We start from the raw sequence: 21,209 nt of genomic DNA, 5'->3' as shown, positions 1-21,209 counted from the left end.
AGAGGGAGATGCCTAAGAGACAAAAAGGTAGGGGTTAAGGAAGAGAGAGGGGGGATGTAGGGAAGAGATGAGAAACATAATGCTGATATGAGCATGTTGATTACTGAAATTTGACTAAGTCTGAAATTTATAAGAATACTCAAAAAACTAGAATCTCCATTATAACTCTAAGAGATCTGGAACCACTCTCAAACATCCTGAAAGTATATACATAAAATATAACATTAAAGTATAAGTGACATTTCTCTTTGTCTTTTATCTTTCTTATACTTTAAGTTATATTTTATGTATATATCCTACTGAAAAACCTAATGGAATGCTAGGTGAATTGCATTTTATTGACAGATAGAACCGCATACGCGGTTTTAGTTTTTACTTGAACTGCGTATGCGGTTAGTATTCTTTATACCGCGTATGCGGTTAGTATTCTTTATACCGCGTATGCGGTTAGTATGTTTTAAACCGCGCATGCGGTTTAGCTTTGGTTAGGCTCGGCAAAACGAGCCTAAACGCGTATGGGGTTCTTTAAATTTGAAATACCCTGTACGCGTTTTGGTGTTTTTCATGTGTTTTTTTAGGTGTGTCCACTTTTCTGACCACCATCTTTGTGCACTTACCCTCTAGGAGCTTTTCACTATCAAATACGTCCTTTCATTTACGTTTTTATGATCTAATGCTTTCATTAGATGGTTTTCACCATTATATCTTATTTTTGGTGCATTTGTTTCACTTTTGTGACTAAAAGACTTGATACTCCATTAAGCTGGAGCTACGTTACTAAGTTCTCTATTGGAAGTGACCATGGGTTCAATTGCATTAAGATGTACGACAATGGTCATGTCATTGGGAAAGGTGTCAAGTTCCGTAGGCTCGATTTGTTCCCAATCAATGAGTTCGGGATGTCTTAAGTGTAATGGCATTAGGTTTAGCAGCAATGAAAGTCTTGATAGTGGTATCATCGTCGAAGGTGGGGATAGAAAGGTCAATGAGATTACTCTCCTCAAAATTGTCTATAGTGTTATGAATCTGATAGTCTTTGCTAGAGTCAACGTCAAAAGTTTGCGATTCGGATTCAAAAGGTCTTGGCCTCAAACTTTTGCCCTTGTACAATGTAGGTGCATAGGTATAAATTACGTCAACCTCAATGTCATCCTAGGAGTAGTCAAAAGGTGAAGATGAATCCCACTCCCACTCATTTGAATCAGATCCACTATATTCTTGCAACCTTTGAATTTGTTCATATATGTCGGGAATGACTACTCTTGGTGCAACTAGTGGAGTAATTTCCTCTGTTATTTCTGATGTGATCACCTCTTCTATTGTGATTGATGAAACAACCTCTATTGGTGCTTCTGATGGTATAACTTCTTCTAAGTTATTTGATGAAGAAAAATCTTCTGATGATGGAAGTATTGCCTCTTGTGATGTGATTACTGCTCTTGTTGATGGTGAACTTGTGTTTACTTGCTCTATGAACCCAAGTCCAATCTTATCCTTAGAACTTCTAAAAGTGGGCAAGATTGGTTCCACCATACCTTCTTCTCTTTTTCCTATAGGTTCGGTTCCTTTATATCCCTTTTTTTGCATAATGAGAAAGCCTTTCCCATATTGTTCTGTTGGTATTTGGATATCTTGTGTTGTTGCTCTAGTTTCTTCTTCATCCTTGTACAACAAGTTTAGAATGTCCTTGTCTTCATCTTCTTCTGATAATGTTGTTGCTACTTTGATAAAGGTACAATTATAAATCATGTGAGGTTTTGATACTTGTTGTCATGATGCGGATGGTCTTCCATTTGATTGAGGTGAGAGTGATAATTGTGCCAAAGCTAATGAGTATTTGATAGAATACCCTCCTACTCCATTGTCTTTCAATTTGAGCTTCTTCTCAAAATCGGCAACATAGCTGCCATATGACCATCCATGTTAGAAGCACTAGAAGTAGAAGCCTCTTGTGCATGGTCTTGATTAGGTAAACTTTCTTGATGTGGCACACTTTCTTGACTTGAGGTAGCAGTTTTAGGAGCCTCCATGAGTTGCAATGTGGAAATGGATTTGGATCCCCCGGAATAACAACCTCTTGCCCATAATAAGAAAACTTCAGGTATTGATGGTAAGTAGACAATACTGCTTGTATCTCATGTATCCATGGCCTACCCAAAAGTATATTATATGACAAATTCAAGTCCAAGACTTGGCATACTGTGCTCTTTTGTATAGGTCCCACTTTGATAAGTAGTATCACCAATCCTTTTGAGGATATTTCTTCATCATCGTATGCTTTTATGATGATCTTTCTCCTTGGGTCCACAACATCTTCTAAATATCCTAATGCTTTTACTAAGTTCAATGTACAAATATTTAGGCCATCCCCTCCATCTATCAAGACACGCTTGACATTGTTTTTATGGACCACGACCTCAATATGAAGCGAGAGATTATGCGGGTGATTTAAAGACATGTCATCCTCTTCTAGAAAGGATAAATAGTGAGGGGCAATTAGGTGCACCACCATGGCTTGGAATTGTGTCACATCAAAGATTATTTGTTACCGTTGTTTCAACTAGGGCCTTTTCCAAAATCTCCTTGTGAGTGGGAGAGAGCTTTAGCAGCTCCAATATAGATATTTGTGTCAGAATCCTTTGAAGTTGGTCTATAATATTGTATTGAGGAGTGGCTGATGTTGATGGTGAGACTCCTTTTAAAGTTACCTTAGCCTGACTTCTTGTGATTGCATTGGCAGATTTGTTTTCTCCTTTCCCCTTTATGACGATGACATTAACTTGTGACTCATATGCTTCAAGGTTATTTATCACATTGTCATAAGCATGAGTATAGTTAACATGTTTTCCTTTGTCATCCTTGGATGCTTTAACTTTTTCGTAATTCCAAAGCGGGGTTAGAAATGTTGCGTGGTGTTCATTAGATGTGTGGCCATCCATAGTTATATCACCATTGTCTATCATGTCTTGTACAATGTGTTTTAATCTCTTGTAGTCATTGGTCTTGTGTCCTTTACTTCTATGATAATAACAATAGTGGGCATGATTCCACCAAGAGGGCTTAACTTGGGGTTCAAATCCTATTGACTCTGGTAGTGTGATCATCTTATTAGCAAGGAGGGTTTTGAATGTTGATTCTAGAGGTTCTCCCAAGGGTTTAGAATAGTGCACAACTTTGGACCTTAAATGCGCTACTATATCGTTTTGCCTTAGTCAAATGCGACGTTTTTGATAGCATATGCGCTAATATGTCGGTTATATGTGCAATTTTGGAGGTAAAATGCGTAATTTTGTTTATTAAATGCACAAAAATGCACTATGTATCTGCTAAATTGCTTTGATTTGACCGTTTTTACTGTTTTTGATTGTTTTGAAAAGTTTTCCGATCTAAAAGTTGGATTTTTTTACAATGATTGGATGTCTTTCTTGTGTGGTATGATCATAAACTCAACAAATACTTGATCAAACTAATCTTCTAAACATGAAGTGTATGTTCTAGGCCTTAAAGAAAGCCCAAGTTTTCACGGGTCTAGGACATTAAATGCACACCAATAGTTCTATCCTAAGGAAATTGGCTTCATTATCATTCCTCAACCCACAACTTGGTACCATGTCAGATCACACAACCTTGTCACCCCCTAAAGGGTGCTTGTGTCTTTGCCTTTGTGAGAGCTAGTGGAGTCCTGTTATGAGCCTAGCAATAAGCACTCAAAAGGGGAGTCCACACATATGCTCAAGAGGGACATATGATGAGTGTCTTCGAGAGAGACTCTTCCCCCTCCCTACACTAAGAGAATGATAATGTTTGGAAGTGAACTAGGTAGGCTTCTATTTTAATTTGGTGCTAGTAAGGGTACCGTTTGAGTGGTCATAATCAACAGGGTTTTCCACTTCATTAAATGAGGTCTTCCAACTTGTAGAGGTTACACTCTACAAGTTTTTACGCACCATATAGGTACTAAGGAAGACATGACACTATTATGACAACATGTAACACTCATCGCTTGCAACTTTCATTACAAACACATTTATTTATAGTGGCTTGGATTACTTGGCGTTAGCCATTGCCACTTGGGTTGTTCCCTCTCACCGGGTCTTATAGGCTACTTGGGGGGCACGCCCTCTAAGATATGCACTACTTGAAAGCAAAAAGATCTAGGTGGGTTTGGATTTTTGATCATCCAATTAAGGGGAGAGAATACACCTATTACTTTTGACCTTAAAACACGAAAGCAAGAAGTAAATTAAACCCCCTAAATTAAACTAGATGCCTATTTTAAGAAAAACAAGCATAAGGTCTTATTGATTGAGTGCTTTGGCATGCGAATCTGCAAGAAATCTGTTAGTAGTTTGTAGATTTGAGTCTTTGACCTACAAAACATCAACTTGCAAACAACAATTTATCAGTTAGTTGCTGGAAAACTGGATTTTAAAGCAAGTTGTTAAATGCGCAATTGTGCAAGTCATATGTGTTAATTTGAGAGTCAAATGCGCTAAACTGGAAGTAAAATGTGCAAAAATAGAAATTGAATGTGTTAAAATTAAATGTGCTATTGTAATCGTTTTATGCGCTGAAAGGAGCTTCAAATACGTTGCTCTGAGGGTTGTATGCGCTGTTTTGGAATCCGAATGCACTGTAATGATCAAATGTGTGGAATCAGATATCATATGCATTGAAACATGATTTCTGTCTGCCTGTTCATCGAGATACTCACAAGGTAAAAAATTAAATTTTGCAATAAAAGATTAAATTTGGGCAATTGAGCCCCACGGTGGGCACCAAAAATGTACACAAGAAAAGGGGGTCAACACCTAAGTGTACTAATGAGACATTAGTTCAAGAGATTAAAAAAAAGTATATAAAACATAAATATACAAAAATCTCTCAAGAGCATCCCATTGTCCTCTATCTCCAAGGACTTATTGAATTTGCAATGTTAGTGCTCTTAGATTATGCACAAGATTCAAATAAATGACAACTTAGAGAATGAAATTTCTAAAATGATGTGCAATTAAGCTAAAATGAGAGGTAAATGCAAGATATACAAACTAAGATTGAGCTAAAAAGATGATATAAACATGGTATAAACAAGCTATGAAGACTTAAACTAGACATGAGCCATGATTCTATGCTAAGATATGTTAAAATGGACTAAAATAAACTAAATGATGCACAAGCTAGATATATTTGAGCATTAGTTTGATGTAAAAACAAGAGATGATTTACATGCTAGAAATGACTCTATTTATAGACTTTCCAAGGCCAAGAGTGAGGTGGCATGGAATCCAGGGTTGAGATTCAATCTGACAAATTGGATGGTGAAGATGCAAAGATCATTTATGAGGTAAGGCCAAGTAGATGGAGGTTGAGATGGATTGACCACATTTATTGCTAAGTATGGGCTCAAGAAGCAACTTTGAGTAAATAAGCATGGAGCAAGAAAGGTACACATGATGATGTGTTTGATGAGGTGGAAAGGAGGATGAAGATGTGGATTTGTAGGAAAATGCAAGTGGGTGAAGATGAATAGGATTTTAGAATTTTTTTGGAAAAAGTGAAATATATAATTAAATTGGGGAATTCAACTATATAATAGAAGAATATTTAAATAACCTTTGCATCCAAATAATTATTCAATCCAGATTTATGTATATATATATGTATATATGTATACGTACACACACACACATATACACACACACATATATGTGTACATATATACATATGTACAATATATACATACATGTGTACACATATATACACATATACATATATGTATATGTACACACACACATATATATATATGTATATATATATATATACATATACACATATACATATATATAGATATACACATATACATATATATACATATACATATATGTATATGTGTATATATATATGTACATATATATATTTATATGTATATATACATATACACATACATATCTATACATATACATATATGTATATATACATATATATATGTATACATATATATACACATGATATATGTATACATGTATATATATTTTATAGGCACACACATATTTATAAGCATTTTTATGGATTGATGTGCTCAGGATATATTCATACCCACACATATATTGACAATGTACATGTATGAATATGAATATATCCATTTATACATTTGGTGTTTGGAATAGGCAAAATATCACATTATTATCTTGCACCTTGTTTTGAGGACCACCGACCACGATCGTGGTGGCCACCATCTTGGTGGCGGAGGCCTTCTTGTAATTGTTGGAAGTTATGCTAGAGGCATCGATGTTCGATCACCGAGCTAGCACTTCTTTAGGAGGCATTATTATTTATGTGGTATTCAAATCCTGGTTAGGGGTTGCCGACTTGGTTATACTTGATATGGTGTTGTTGCTCTACTAAAATCTTTAAACATTCTATTTCATTTTTTATTGTGAAATAAGAGGTTTTGGGTAGCATTAATTTTTTCTTGACTATGCATGGAATATTGCTTGGAAGCTTTGCTGCATCGTATAGTATTCAAGCTGATTGCATCAAGCTCGAAGAAGGTCTTGGAACTCTCTCTGTCAATTCACAGGCAAGGAAATCTTTGCTGTGACAGGCAAGGAAATCTTTGCTGTCTCTCTGTCTCTGTTTTCTTGATTGAGTTGAAATCATTCTTAATAATTACTCAGTGATTAAATCAATGGTATGAAGATGCATGCTTGTCTAAGAAAAGTTATTGATGATTATGATCTTGTTAGCTACTTCCAATATGCATGATTTGTTGTGAGACATCATATAGTGACATTGTAATCGTAGGGTTCTTATCGACATACTAATTAATAATATTCAAGTTAAGAGATCTAGAAGCTCATTAACCGAGCCATGAAGTATGTGAAGTTGTCTACCTTGTTAATATTTATCTAAGAGCATGACGTGTAACTCCAAATTAGTTTTGTTATATTTATCTTCGTTGAAATTTGAATAAGGTATTCGTATTGCTTGATTTGTACTATGCTATTAAATCTTCGATGATCTTAGATTTAAAGGTAGTCTGTATTTTCTGATTTGTGATGTTCTGATTTTCCATTGTGAATGTAAGTCAAGGTCGACCGTGTCTTTGGGATAGCTCTATCCCGATAATCAATGAAGTTGTTTGTGGTAATAAGCCAAACTTACTCAAGGAACAAGTAATCTTGAGCAGTCTGATATAACTGACAGAACCATTCCTAGTATGATAAATTCAACACACTTTGCTAAGAACATAAGATAGTCTCTCCATGGATGGAGTTAAACCATTACCTTTTTGGATTAGTTTACTATGGTCAGTTGGACTTTTGAAAAAGTTGCAAGTACGCAACTCTTCTTTAAATAAGTCGAGTAAGGGTGGTGTAAATTGACGACACTCTTCGTGCTAATTATGAAAACCTTGGTCAAGGTGGCTCAACAGTCAGCATGCATCCGTCAGTTCGTAAGAGTCAAATACATTACTAGCCAGAATGTCATCCAAAGTTAGGAGGTACCTATAGTGTATGACCAATTAGTCGGTGTAGATTCTAAACATTAGGCTTAGAGGATCATTGGCATTGTTCTATCTTCTATCTGCTTCCCTCGTGAAGGATCGAGCCTTTCTAGTAGAAAGCAGCATGAGGGACTTGGGTCCGTAGTTGAGCGGAAAAGCCCTTGATGATGCTCCCCCTCTTCCCATTGTAATGAGATAAGCATCTATTCAATGAAAAGTTTGATAAATTGTAAGATTTTTAATTTTTCCCTCTCTTTACTTTCAGTTATGATGTTGTTAGATGTTAGTTAATATTTCTTTTTTGTTGAATGGTTAGTTGAAGTTAAGCTACATATTAACGATTTCAATTTTAGTTGAACATGTAATATATGAATTTCTTTTCTTGAATTAGTAAAAGTTAAATATTTTTTCTATTCTCGAACTCTTGGTTGTTACACCTTCAAATCTCTTCTTACCAATTTTGCCACCTTTGCCCTGTGCACCCTACAATTTTTTTGTCATTTCAGATTAATAATATTTTTATATGTTATATTAATAATATATCATATTATAGTAATCTTGAAGGCATCTTATACTAACATATGGATGAAAAAATGTCTCTCTAATAAAAACTACAAGCATTTAATTTGACGTGTTTGTGACACTTAAATGTATGAAATAAAAAAAATTAATATTAATTACAATATAATAATATAATAAATTTTAAAGTGAAATAATGAATAAATATGATATCTTTTGGTGTACTTTACCTATATTCCTTTGAAGATAGGCATGCTAGTATATATTATATACTATAAAATATTATATATTTGTATATATATTATAATACTAATATAATATTAAATTAATACATTATAATATTAGTAGATATTAAATTAAAGAAATAAAAAATGGTCATAATTATAAAAAATATTATTATATTTTTAAAATTGTTTGACAATAAAAAATAAACAATATTAAGATGTTGTAAGAGGGCATTACACTCACATATCATATGGATGTAAAAATGTGCATCAATAAAAACAAAAAAAAAACATTAAATTTGAGATGCTTGTGACACTTAATGCATGAAAATAAGAGTTCTCAATGTCAAGGACATCTCTTAGAGATCCATTATGTAGAAAAAAGACATCTTTTAAACTATTACTTTAAAAGACCCTTTTTAATTTAATTAAATAAGTTAGATTAAATTAATTTAAATAGTTTAAATTAAAAAATTAAATAACTTGACTTAAACTAAATTAAATAACTTAAATTAAATTATTAAATAACTTCAATGAAATAAAATAAAATTAAATAACTTAAATTAAGTGCAAAAAATACATCTTATAACATCTTATAAATACTTACTTCAAGATCTTTTTAAATTAAAATAAATTAACTTAAATTAAATAGCTAAAATTAAATTAAATGACTTAAATCAATTCTTGTCATTTAAACTCAATTTTTTTTCATGCATAATAAATTGCATATGTAATATTTTTGAAGTTAGAATCAATTTAATTTTTAGTTCTTTTCAAAACAATGCATGGTCCAATGTACTTAGTTCAATCAATTTGCACTTACACTTTAATAAGACTTCTCCAAGCATTTGAATACATGATTTCATTCTAAACAGTTTATTTATTATCATTATTTATGAATATTAAATATTTTCACAATTTGATATCTCTTTGTTTATCTTACAATTTGATATCTCTTGTTTATCTTACTTAGATTTAAAAAAAAAAATATATATATTAATAGATATTAGTAAAAAATAATAAAGCTTCCCAACCAAATTAAATTTCACTCAAAATATACCATTTATACACTTATGATATCACAATTTTCGCCATTAACTATTTGTTAAGCCCTTCAATACTCCTATTATAATTTTATTAAATATTTTAAACTCTCGAAGAGAAGTCTATCCACATGAATCTTTTTATTACGTATGCCACTCCACATTTTCTAAAATAAATATAGTAATAATAAAAAATATCCACATGAAAACATGTCACTCCACATTTTCTAAAATAAATATAATACATAATAATAATAATAAAAAAAACTCAAATTTTTGCATGCACATGAAGGTCCAGTACACTCCACTCCAAGCTCACTGGAAAGAATCCATATCTTACACATCTCGAAATTGAATTGGCTTCAGTCAATGCCAAAAAAATATTAATACAGCGTCTCAAAAATTGAAACAAAAATCCTAGTTTTTAGGGCCCGGTGGAGAGTTCACTGACTGGACTTCCGAGGTCTCTCTCTACCCACGCGCCGAATCTTGGACTTTGACATATTGATGACAAATCAATTTCTGCCAAGAGTTAAGATCATATGTTGCACAACCATACTCGATTGGTTCTACTGACATTACACTAAGGCTACATCGTGGTAGAAAGTTCGAGCACAGGCCGAACAATGGTGCTGCTCGTGGAGCTTCCAAGCTCTGTTCCCATGGAGGCTAGACTTCTTTTTGGGGGTTCAATTCCTTCACTCAAGCAAATGAATAAGTGGGTCGTCTTGAGGAACAGTTTCTCAGGCGCTCAATGGAGATCATGGGATTTGTGTTCTCACAGAAGGATAAATAGAGCGATGCTAGTTAGGCGAAGAAGAAGAGTAGAAGCAATGTCAAGCACTCTCAATGCAAAGAGCATGAATTTAAACGAGTACATGATCACTGTTGACAAGCCCTTGGGCATCAGATTTGCTCAGACCATCAATGGCACAATCTTTGTTCATGCCCTTAAAAAAGGAGTAAGTGACCAAGTTCAATGTTCTCAATTTTCCTTTTTGCCTTGTTCTGGGCCCATAAGTTTAATGTTCTCATTCTACTTTTTTCTTATTTGAGCCCATTTAAGTTTGACTGAATCCAATTTTACGGTGCCAAACCTTCCTCCATTTGACTAGTGTCTTCAAATAGCCTTGGATTTCAATTATGAGCTTTAAACACGTAGAACAATATAGGTTGGATTATTACAATATAGATGAGTTTTCAATGTGGACTAAGGACTGGTAGAGATTCTCAATGCGACGTGGGTATAGTATCTCTGTTTCATATACATTTCCCTCATTCATGATTGCTCTGGAATGACCTACTTATTTTTCTATTACCAGTGTCTATAGCCTAGTTGTTACCCACTTCAGCAATAGCTTTGATGCAATGAGAAATATACTTACAGTTAAAATTGGATGTTTAGGTAGTTAAGGCCTGGAACTAACAACAATTTCTTTGAGGTCTGGTATATACACATGTAAAGCTTAGATAAATCATGATATTATCAAACAAGAGGGCATAGTACACCTTTTCAAAATGAATGAATGTGTGTGTGTGTGTTTGTGAGAGAGAGAGAGAGAGAGAGAGAGAGAGAGAGAGAGAGAATGGTACATACACCTATAAAGCTTTTCAAAAATCAAGTTAAATTTTTTTATCCCTATTTTTGGAATGGCAAACATTACATTGCACTCTCGATCATTTAATTATCAATATTACCTACACCTTAAAAGCTTTTCAGAGAGAGAGAGAGAGAGCAATGTAACTAAAGCTTTTCAAAATTCAATTCAAAATTTTTATCAATATTTTGGGAATGGCAAACATTACAATTTGCTCTCCTGATGAACTAACCCTCCACAACATCACACAACAGAAATATGCAACATAAAATTTATATTTATGTGTCTACTTCTATTTACTAGTATCATTCTTTACTTGGGAAGTGGAAGGTCCTGGATCTTGGTCCTACTCTAATGCCGCATCCAGCATTGTAAATCTCTCTCAAATTTTAAATGTGCACCCATTCCTCTTAATTCCCCACAATGCAATTATGCTTTTACTCTAAACCATACTCATGCCACTAAGACTCAAGAAATGCTCAGCATGTTCAACAGTAGAAGTAGACTTAATACTTGAAAAAAATGTGGAATGACTCCTCAGATTGAAGAATAGCTTAACATGTTAAACAATAATTGTAAATTTGTCATATGAAGAAAAACTCAGGAGTAACTGGCCTAAGAGTTGATTCTATTCGTTCTCCTAGAGGCCACGTTTAAACTGATAAATACCTGATCACTTGTGAAGAGCATTGCAACTATGCATTATGCCCTCCAAATTCTCATGGATACAGAAATATTTTTTTTCTCTAATTTCTGAGTAGCTCTGTAACCTTCCTTCAAGATTTGATATTCCCCAGTTTATCAACTTTTGCCACTTTTGGACTAGGGACTGAAAATTCCATTGGTACTATGCTTTTTGGTCATGCACTAATTGAAATGGTGTGAATTCAGTGGTGACTTATGTGTTTCAAACTTTCAAGTCATGCTGAGAGCATTATTAATAACATTTATGATATGCAAATTGCAGACACAAAAAGAAAAAAAATACAAGAGATTGTCATGACTACATGTTGTATGCTCATTTGCATTATATACATACAAATTGCAAAGGAGATATACTATATAGGAAGCTTCTAGAGGTAGGAATCTTCTAAGAAAGATAGGTGCACAATATTTATGGCTGTATAAGAAGCCAATGTGATAGTGTGGAAAAATAAAATAAACTAGCCCATGTGCCTGTCCCATCATTTCATCCTTTCAGCAGAAAGTATCATCAATTTTGATGCAGCTCTTAGAACCACATTGTAGCTTCCAAGATGACACAGGGGAAAATGGAATGCAGTTGATACAAAATAAATGCAAACCATAAATTATGATTCTGACGTCCTTGAACAGAATCTAAATGTTGAATGAGAGGATTTAAACTATCTGAACAAAATATCATACCCGTAGAAGTTACTTGTCAATTCCAAAAGGATCTTCAAATGAATCATTGAGCTCCTGAAATAGATGAATCTCCATATTAAGTAGATTGTAATTTAGTGGTGCAAGGTTTGGACCTAGGGCAGAGGAATTGTTGAATTTGAAGCTGCTTAGTGCATGAAGGATCTAAATTAGAGAAATCATTCTTATCCTTTTAGTGAAAACAAGATAATGAACTCACATTACTGTGTAATGCAATTGGACAATGCTTCAAAAGAGCGGCATGGCTAAGGGTTTTTCTAAATCTGGTAGAAAATCCGTTGGTCTTGGGTGATTATAGCTGATGATCATAACTACTGAATCTTCTTAGGACTTGCTGCTCCTTATATGTACCCAGAACATCTTAAAATATTTTTTTCATTGAACAAAATCTTATTGAACAACATTAATACAATCTATTTGGCAAATATATTCCTAATATGCCTACAAAATTATAGTTTTATAAAGTGTTCATTAAAACCTACACTAATTTAATTGTGTATTCATATTTATTTTAATATAGGCTAACCCCTTTTATGTAACCACTTACACTACGTACTGTGTTACATGTGCCTGTGGAGGGAATTGAACATGGGTCATCCCCAATATAGTATTACGCTCTCACCAGCAGTCCAACACTTTACAGTTTACAGTTGCACACAAATTGATGTTTATATATTGATGTAATTCATTGTTCATATGATCTATTTTTATTTGAATGGTCCTTTTCATTGCATTTGACGAGCAACATTGCACAGTCCTTGATTGTTTTCTAGTTTGATGCAAAAATGAATTACAGGCAAAAAAGGGCTAAATTTCATGCTTCATTTATCTGTGATGTAGGGTAATGCTGAAAAATCAAAGATGATTATGGTGGGAGATGTACTCAAGAAGATAAGTAGCTTGTCTGGTGATGGAATGATGGAAGTGGAAGATTTCAATCACACAATGTACGAATTCAATGTTTTCTTTCTTGCTGCTTGATGGAAAGAAATGCTAAAAAATGGTCAATTTCATAATGCTCCAGTGTATTGAACCTCTTTTAAGACTTTGGGGGCTTTATTTATAAATTGGAATAAACAAAAATTATATGTTCTCAAACGTATGCAACATCCTTCTTAATAATAAATTGATTTTTACTAGTAACATGACAAAGAAAAGGAAATAGAGCAATATAACATTTGATTTTGGTAAAAGTTAATTATTCATAAAGGCTATCACCTTTGTATCTTCATCAAATATTTTGTTGCTAAGAGATTTATTGTTGTCCTATTGGACTTCAAATTGAAAATTTTAAGTGAGAATTTTCAATATCTTATTGGATGTAAATAACTTTTTATAGCTCTAGCACTTGCCTCATTCTTGTTTGTGTATGTGGCTACATGTAAATCATAGAAATGCTAGGATTTACGTGAGAGATGTGTTAATATGAATTTATTGTAGTATGTTAGTAAGCATGATGAGACATAAGGCGTACATGTGAGATGTATTAATATGACTTTATTATCATATGTTAGTAAGCACAATCAGAATTAAGGCATTGCAATTAGATGTTGAGGTCTAAAATACAAAAGGAAAAGAAAGAAAGAAATAGTCTTGATGTACAAAAATGGGTCAAAGATACTGAAAAGTACATTTGTTACAATAACAAAGTATGAGGGCAAAGAGGGACCTAGACTCAAAACACACACTAAAGGTAAAGAAAAGCATGAAAAACAAAGAAATAGGCAAATGGGATCAAACCTAAAATGGTTGCCTTCGAAACAAGTTAAAGAATAAATAGAAGTGTGAGGGAAGGACTCCACACAGATGTGAGAGCAAAAGATGAGCATCCCAGAGAGGAAGTGAAAATTATTAGATGTTTGTACTTTGGAATGTATTGAAGGAGTTCATGATATTATTATCAATTACAATTGAACTAATGATTTAGAATTTGGGAATGCTCATTGAGAAGATTTTAGGGCTAAGAGTGTTGGGTCGGACAATACTGGAAGGTAGTTGATTTTTGCAAAAAACCTCCCCTAAAACTCAGTGCTGAAGAACTGGTAGTGGTAGGAAAGAAATTAGTAAGGTGAGCTCGACCTTGATATCTGTGCTGTAAAGAGGAGGCCCTCAATGTTGAGAGGAGATAGAACCACAACCATTAGAATGACACTTGAAGAATCAAGGATCCTTAGCAGTAGTAGAATGTAAAGATGAATGATATGTCACTGATTTGCCTTTTTCTGTTTGAATCAGTAAAATCCAAAGAGCACTTAATACATCCGACATCTGTGATTAACTGAAAGAAGAAAGTAATCAGTTGGGTGGCTCTTGGGCCTCCACAAAGGGATCTGTTCCGGAAAGTGATGACATCATGAAGAAAAAGGGCCAACATCTTTGATCAGGGGAGCAAAAGAAGGTAGATAGAGATCAATCAAAATCTGCATAATAGTGATAGACTGGACACTGGAAGAAAAGTGATCATATAATCTGGAAGAAGCCCCACAGATGGTGACTGAAGTGATTCTTTTATTCTAAGGAGGTACTTGCCATATTCATTGAATGAATGTGTGATATAGTTGTCATATATCCTTTCTACCAGGGTAAAAATTGTTTTTGTGGATCTAGGAGGCAGGTATTGCTCCTTGAGTCTAGAAGACAGGCAGACTCCTTAAAAGTTAAAAGGAGACTAAAGTTTGGCTAAAATTGGAGGAAAAGAAATCTGATGTATTGATAATTAGGATTCACAAAAAATGGATCTGAAATTGCATGCCTCAATCCCTTAAGACTTCCAAATTCTATAGTATTTCTGGTTCCTAAACTACAAAAGAAATATAGGAGCAGAAATTAAGTTCTTCCACTAGAGTCACTAAAATTGTTACTCCAGTTAGGATCTGATTTTGGAGTTACTGGAGGCAGGGATTTTGCTTGAGTCTAGAAGACAGGCATAGACTCTTTAAAAGTAGACTAAAGTTAGGCCAAAATTGGAAGAAAAGAAATTTGATATACAGATTAGGATTTGTTAAAATCAGATCTGAAGTTGTGTGCTTCAATTCCCTTAAGGCTTTCAGATTCTGTAATATTTCTGGTTCTTAAACTACAAAAGAACTATTTGAGGAGAAATTAAGTTATTCCACTAGAGTCACTAAAGTTATCCTCTTAGGATGGTGAAGGAGATAGTATTGTTGACAATTTGAATGCTTTCAATATGGTATCAAGATTTTGAATACTGTAAATATGTTAGTAAGCCAACCCACACCAATTGGCCCTGCACATGTTTGAGAAGGATGATCACAGCATTCTACTTTGTGGGATGTTGGACTAATGGAACAATCTTGTGATTGCAATTAGTAGTAGGACAGATTACAAGCTTAATCTAGAAGAGGCTATTGGGCAGATGTGGCCTTAATCAAGTTGGCCATGAGTTGGAAGGATGACCTATTAATATTGCTATTTGCAAGTATTCTAAGAAATTCACTATGTGATTGGCTTTGAGGGTTGTACTGCAATGTATTGAACTGAATATTGTTTATGCTATGATGTACTGAATATAAATAATACTATGATATGATTATTATCTTAATTTCTTGATAACTAATATTTCTAATGTCAAATTTTAGTGATTACTATTGTTTGCAGGTCAAGAAACTAGGAATGTGATGACCCCATCCAATCCGTAAAACCAAACAAGTGAACAGTATCAGAAAGCTCCTTGTGTTATCTTTATGAATGATGTGAATAAGGAGCAGTGAATAAGCTGATTCTCATAATCAGCAATAAAGGAAGATACTTAAAGAGCAATCAATAGTACAACAATTATGATCTTGAGAGGATAACGATTGCTTGTAAGAACGCATCAGTTGGAGCATATCAAAACAATGATTATGACTGCAGCAATTTATACATCATTTCAGTCACAAGGGCATCGATCATGAAGACAATGCTTAGGAAAGAAGAATATGTGAAGGAATACATATTGAAGCTATATTGGCAGCATTCATATGTCATGCAGAATATTAAAGAAGAAGCGATTATATGCAGTAATCATTAATACATTTAGCAGTGAAGAAGGGAAACAACTATCGAATGACTTGGAGCAGCAATTAAGATCATTAAGATTATCTTGGACATCTATTCATGAAAAAAGGTGCAAATGCTAAGGAAAGGCAAGTCAGTGATTAAAGGATAAAAAACAGTGATAAAGATGTGTTTGAGCTAACAATTATGTTTATTAATAAACAAAGAGATATGATTCCTCATATGGAGGGAGGCGACTCTTATGAAAATTAAAGATATAAAATAGAATGAGAGATATGTGGAGAAGATGTGAGGAGTTTATATTTTACTCTTATTCAAGTCTGAGTGCTCAAGTAGAGTGGCAGAAATACCAAACTTGGATGCATCAGGAACTAACATTACCAATTAGGGAAAGCTCCATCCATTTCAAATGCATGAATACATTATCAGATTTTTGATATAGCATTCAACCGATCCCTTAAGGATCACAGTTAGACCAGAATTCATCGCATAAGCAAGAAGATTTAATATCAGAAATAGTGATTTCAAACCATTGTTAAAAGCAGAAGTTAGATTGATAGGATCAAGAAACAGCAATCATATCAAATTGTGAGGTCTTATCAGACTGAACAGCAGTAATATCTTTGCATATTTATAAGGCATTATCAGGAACAGCAATCATTATAGATCGTCTATTATTAAGTCATCGCCATTTCATAAGTACATCTGACAAGCGATCAGGCTGATTGAAAGAGAGATCATTTGCATATTCATACAGTGATATCTGAAACAGCAATATTGTTCACACTATCAATATCATTCATTGTTCGATAGTTTGCAAGACAAGCATCATAACATCCAAAAATTGGATAAGGCTTTGGCATTCATATTAAGAGAAATTCAGAAACAGCAAAACCTATACATACTTGATCAATATAATTATAATACGTTCCTTTAGTCTTGTATATTGAATTCATCAAGATCAATATACAATTGAATAAGATTACTTAGCAGATATTCATATTGAACTTCAGTGCAATCCAAAGATCATTTCCATCATTTATTATCATTGCATTAGTAATAAGGAAATTGATATTTGCAATCAGCATATTGTTACTATCCAAACTCTTAATATAAGATTTTATAGAAAGAAGTCTCTTGCAATTGATTTAGAGTAAATTGTCTCTTTATTCATAAGAAATTAACATAAGGGGACTGCAAGTAACCCCAAAGGGGACATTACATAAAAGCTAGAGTAAATCTACCAAGGGGCATCATGATATGAACTTTGTTTACCAGAGGTCATTGAGAGTTTAAAACCAATTTTAGCATGTTGAAAGAACATTAAAGTCTTATTATATGATTTTTGAAAGGTCACACATTTCTTGATAAAAGTAAGAAGAAGAATGCATTTTGTTGGAACTGCAATAAGAAAGGGCATACATGAGCCAATGAAAGTTGAAGATATCATATGAGGAAGAGTTAAACTGATAACTGTAGGATCTCATGTCTCTGAAATTGTCAAATATCAAGATGACATCACGTGACATTATCTTCCTTGAAGATTGTTTAAGTCCTGGTTAATAGACTCTAGAGCCTTATTTGACATGATCCTCGATAATGAGTTGTTGTTCCCTGATTGTGAGTTCAGTGGTGGAAAATATTCCTATGTGACAACTAAAGCTATAAAATCACTGTTTGTGGAGATTTGAAATTTTAACTCAAAGATGAGAGAACTTTCTGCGACCAAGATCGTTGACACAAGGCTGAACATAAATCTTACTCATGGTGGCTCTAGGATGATTCAAGGTGTGTATGCGGATGTCTATAGAAGTTGGATGCAGTCACTGATTTCGACTGTCACCGATTTTGACTGTCACCGATTTCGACTGGCAGCAGTTAAATGATGGATGTAGGTAGGAGCGCTGATAATAGGGCATCTGATAATCAACAGAAATCAGCGAAAAAATTAATGTGTTGGGGCTGATACAGGGGATATTTGGGCATCATAGATTGCATGATTTGAGTACAACATAGATAGTTTGGGGAGGACTTGGATAGCTTATGTGATCTTCAATTCTCCAAAAGGTGTCTATCAAAAGCACTATAGAATAAAGTTTGCTAGAATTACATACAAGCTGAAGAAATTTTAGAGCTGATACACGCTACTAGCATTTTAATTTGCATCGTCTAATATGACACAAAATAGAATAGCATGTAAGGTAAAACCTTTCTTTGAATTATGAGGGAAAACTTCCTTTTGAGAGAGTGAATGAAATGGTAAGTTTCTTTACACAAAATTATAAAATTACCTAACACTACAAATTTTTTCTTTTTGGTCGGTAATAATATTTTATTTTATTAATATATATAGAAATGATATTTACATGTGATTAAAGGCAGAGCTTCATTCACTGCTCCATGCTACCAAAAAACTAGAAGCTCCTAAACTATCTTCCAAAAAACAATTCTACCCTAGCCACCCTTACTAGAACAAAATCTCTATTGTTCAAACCAGAGAAGGCAGCCCTAAATCATAGAAGACTACATTCAGTCCAACCGCCTACAAACACTTCATTACATAGGCCATTACAAAAAAATGAGGTAAGACAATAAAACCCTTTATGCTCTATTGCTGTCCTGGAATTCATCTTAAGATATTAACATTTAAATAAGCAGAAAAGTCTACTTCACAATTCAAAATTGTAGACTGTGTCAAAACCTTCGCTGCCCTGCACTATCTTGTGATTATCATGGGTTCATTTCCACTCTGAAATCCTTCAAACCACGAGCACCACCAGCATTCCTCACATGCCATCGCACCCTGCTCCTATTTCTGGATCGACCTCTCCTTGATATCTCTCTTGGCCATGCACGAGTCAAATCATTCCCCTCCTGCTCATGATGTCTAATGATTGCTTTAAGCTCCTCCCAAGCCCCTGCAATTTCTAATTCATAGGCCTCTTTATCAACCTTACCCATCCACCTTACAAAGGGAATTATTCCAAACTCCGTTGCCTCCACACTATCCTCTATCCCCTCAGAATAATCCATTCCTACCCCTGGGACCACCCACTCTAAAATCGTGTCCAAATCATCAAGCAGCTCCTCCTCAAAAAGAGATGTAGCCACCCATTTTATAATGTCCGTGTCTTCACCCAACTCTAAACCCCAAGCTATTATCATGGATATTACATCCAGGTTTACTCTTCATCACCTTTTATTCTCCATGAACAAATTTCCTAGAACCCTTAGAGTCGCATTTACCACTTCCTCTTCCTTGAATCTGAGGAGCCCTTGCATTCTCTCCTTACTCACCGGCCCTTTGAAACCCTTTTGCTGCTTCTTGGTGTTAACTGTGAAGTTAGCCTCCATGAACTCCCCTTCTCTTAGTTTTTAACAGTCACCTTCGCTAATATGCAGAGAAAATGGCTAAGATAATCACCAAAACCACACCATTTTACCTTTAAACTAATCCATGACTCATTTCTTGTCAGAGAAGTAATTGCGAATCGGCAAGAAATCGCACACTCAATCTGTCACCTATCAAATCACCGTCTTCCCTGGTTGGAAACATACATTACACCGTCCTTTCACACGCCCGAAAATCCCTTCCACTTATTGGTTTGTGGTTAATGTGCTCCAAATCATGTCTCCAAGCACACACGCCATTCCTCATTTAAGATTTATCCAAACAACCACCACTGTTTACTAATGATGCAATCATTAATGCAAAGCTGTCCTTTCTACGAGCAATTTTGGAGAAAAACGGATTCATCAAAAGCATGCTTCCCTAGGGATTATCATCGAAAAAAATTCTTTACTAAAGACCACAACACCTTCCTTAATTAGTTATTGTTGTTTGCTGCTGAAGCATCATCTAAATTTAATGAGCAGTTGAAATCGACACTGGCTATGTAGGGGAAAATTTGCATCCCTACATCCGTGCCATCTCCAGTCCTTTTTGGACGGATCCCCATGCCATAACCGTCTACTGTTAGAGCTGTCCCTTCAATCCTACAGGAACTGTGCCGAAATTTGCTTCCCTACTCCCGTGACATTTTTTCATTTTTTTGACTAAGTACGTGGGGGGTGGAGGAAAGTTTTTTTTTTGAATGTATGATTATATTTTTAAATTGAAATAATTTATTTTAATATTTTTTTATTTATTATTATTATTTTTTTTTTGTTATATATGTAAAATAATAAATTTAATAAATTAATAATTAATAATGTATTTCTTATCAAAAAATAATTAATAATGTATTTAAAGTTTTTAAATAATAAGTTATGTGTTTTCTTTTATGTTTGATTATATCTTTTAAATTGAAATAATTTATTTTAATATTTTTTTCATAATTTTTTATTTATTATATTTTTTCTATTTTTTAAGCTATATTTGTAAAATAAGAAATATAGTTAATTATATATTTAATTTTTTTAAATAATAAGCTATATGTTTAATTTTTTAAAATTTAAAATTTGTTTAATTTGATTTTTTTGAATGTTTGATTATATTTTTTAAATTGAAATAATTTATTATATTTATTATTTAAAAATTAATAAATAAAAATTGTAAAAAAATATTAAAATAAATATTTCAATTTAAAAAATATAATCAAACATTTAAAAAAAAATCAAATTAATCAAATTAATCAAAATTATAATTTTTAAAAATTAAGCATATAACTTATAATTTAAAAAAGTTAAATATATATTTAATTATTAATTTATTATTTTATAAATATAGCTTAAAAAATAGAAAAAATATAATAATTAATAAATAAAAAATTATAAAGAAAATATTAAAATAAATTATTTCAATTTAAAAAATATAATGAACCATAAAAGAAAACACAACTTATTATTTAAAAAAATTAAATACATTATTAATTATTAATTTATTATATTTATTATT

The 21,209-nt window shown here is 33.3% G+C and overlaps 1 protein-coding gene across 2 annotated transcripts in view; it reads left to right on the top strand.

Annotated features, from left to right (window-relative positions):
• Positions 1 to 9,616: 9,616 nt before the first annotated feature.
• LOC131032470 (phosphoglucan phosphatase LSF1, chloroplastic) overlaps positions 9,617 to 21,209 on the top strand; it is a 185,850-nt gene continuing 174,257 nt past the window's right edge. For both annotated transcript variants that reach the window (XM_057963446.1, XM_057963445.1), the window contains exons 1-2: positions 9,617 to 10,255; positions 13,136 to 13,242. In XM_057963446.1, the coding sequence (XP_057819429.1) occupies positions 9,920 to 10,255; positions 13,136 to 13,242 (443 nt within the window). In that variant the 5' untranslated portion in view covers positions 9,617 to 9,919. The remainder of the gene's footprint in view (positions 10,256 to 13,135; positions 13,243 to 21,209) is intronic.

Source organism: Cryptomeria japonica, chromosome 3 (assembly GCF_030272615.1).
Source record: "Cryptomeria japonica chromosome 3, Sugi_1.0, whole genome shotgun sequence".
In the NCBI taxonomy this organism is placed as follows: Eukaryota; Viridiplantae; Streptophyta; class Pinopsida; order Cupressales; family Cupressaceae; genus Cryptomeria; species Cryptomeria japonica.
The sequence above is the reverse complement of the archived record's forward strand: the minus strand, read 5'-3'. Positions and strand labels throughout refer to the sequence as shown.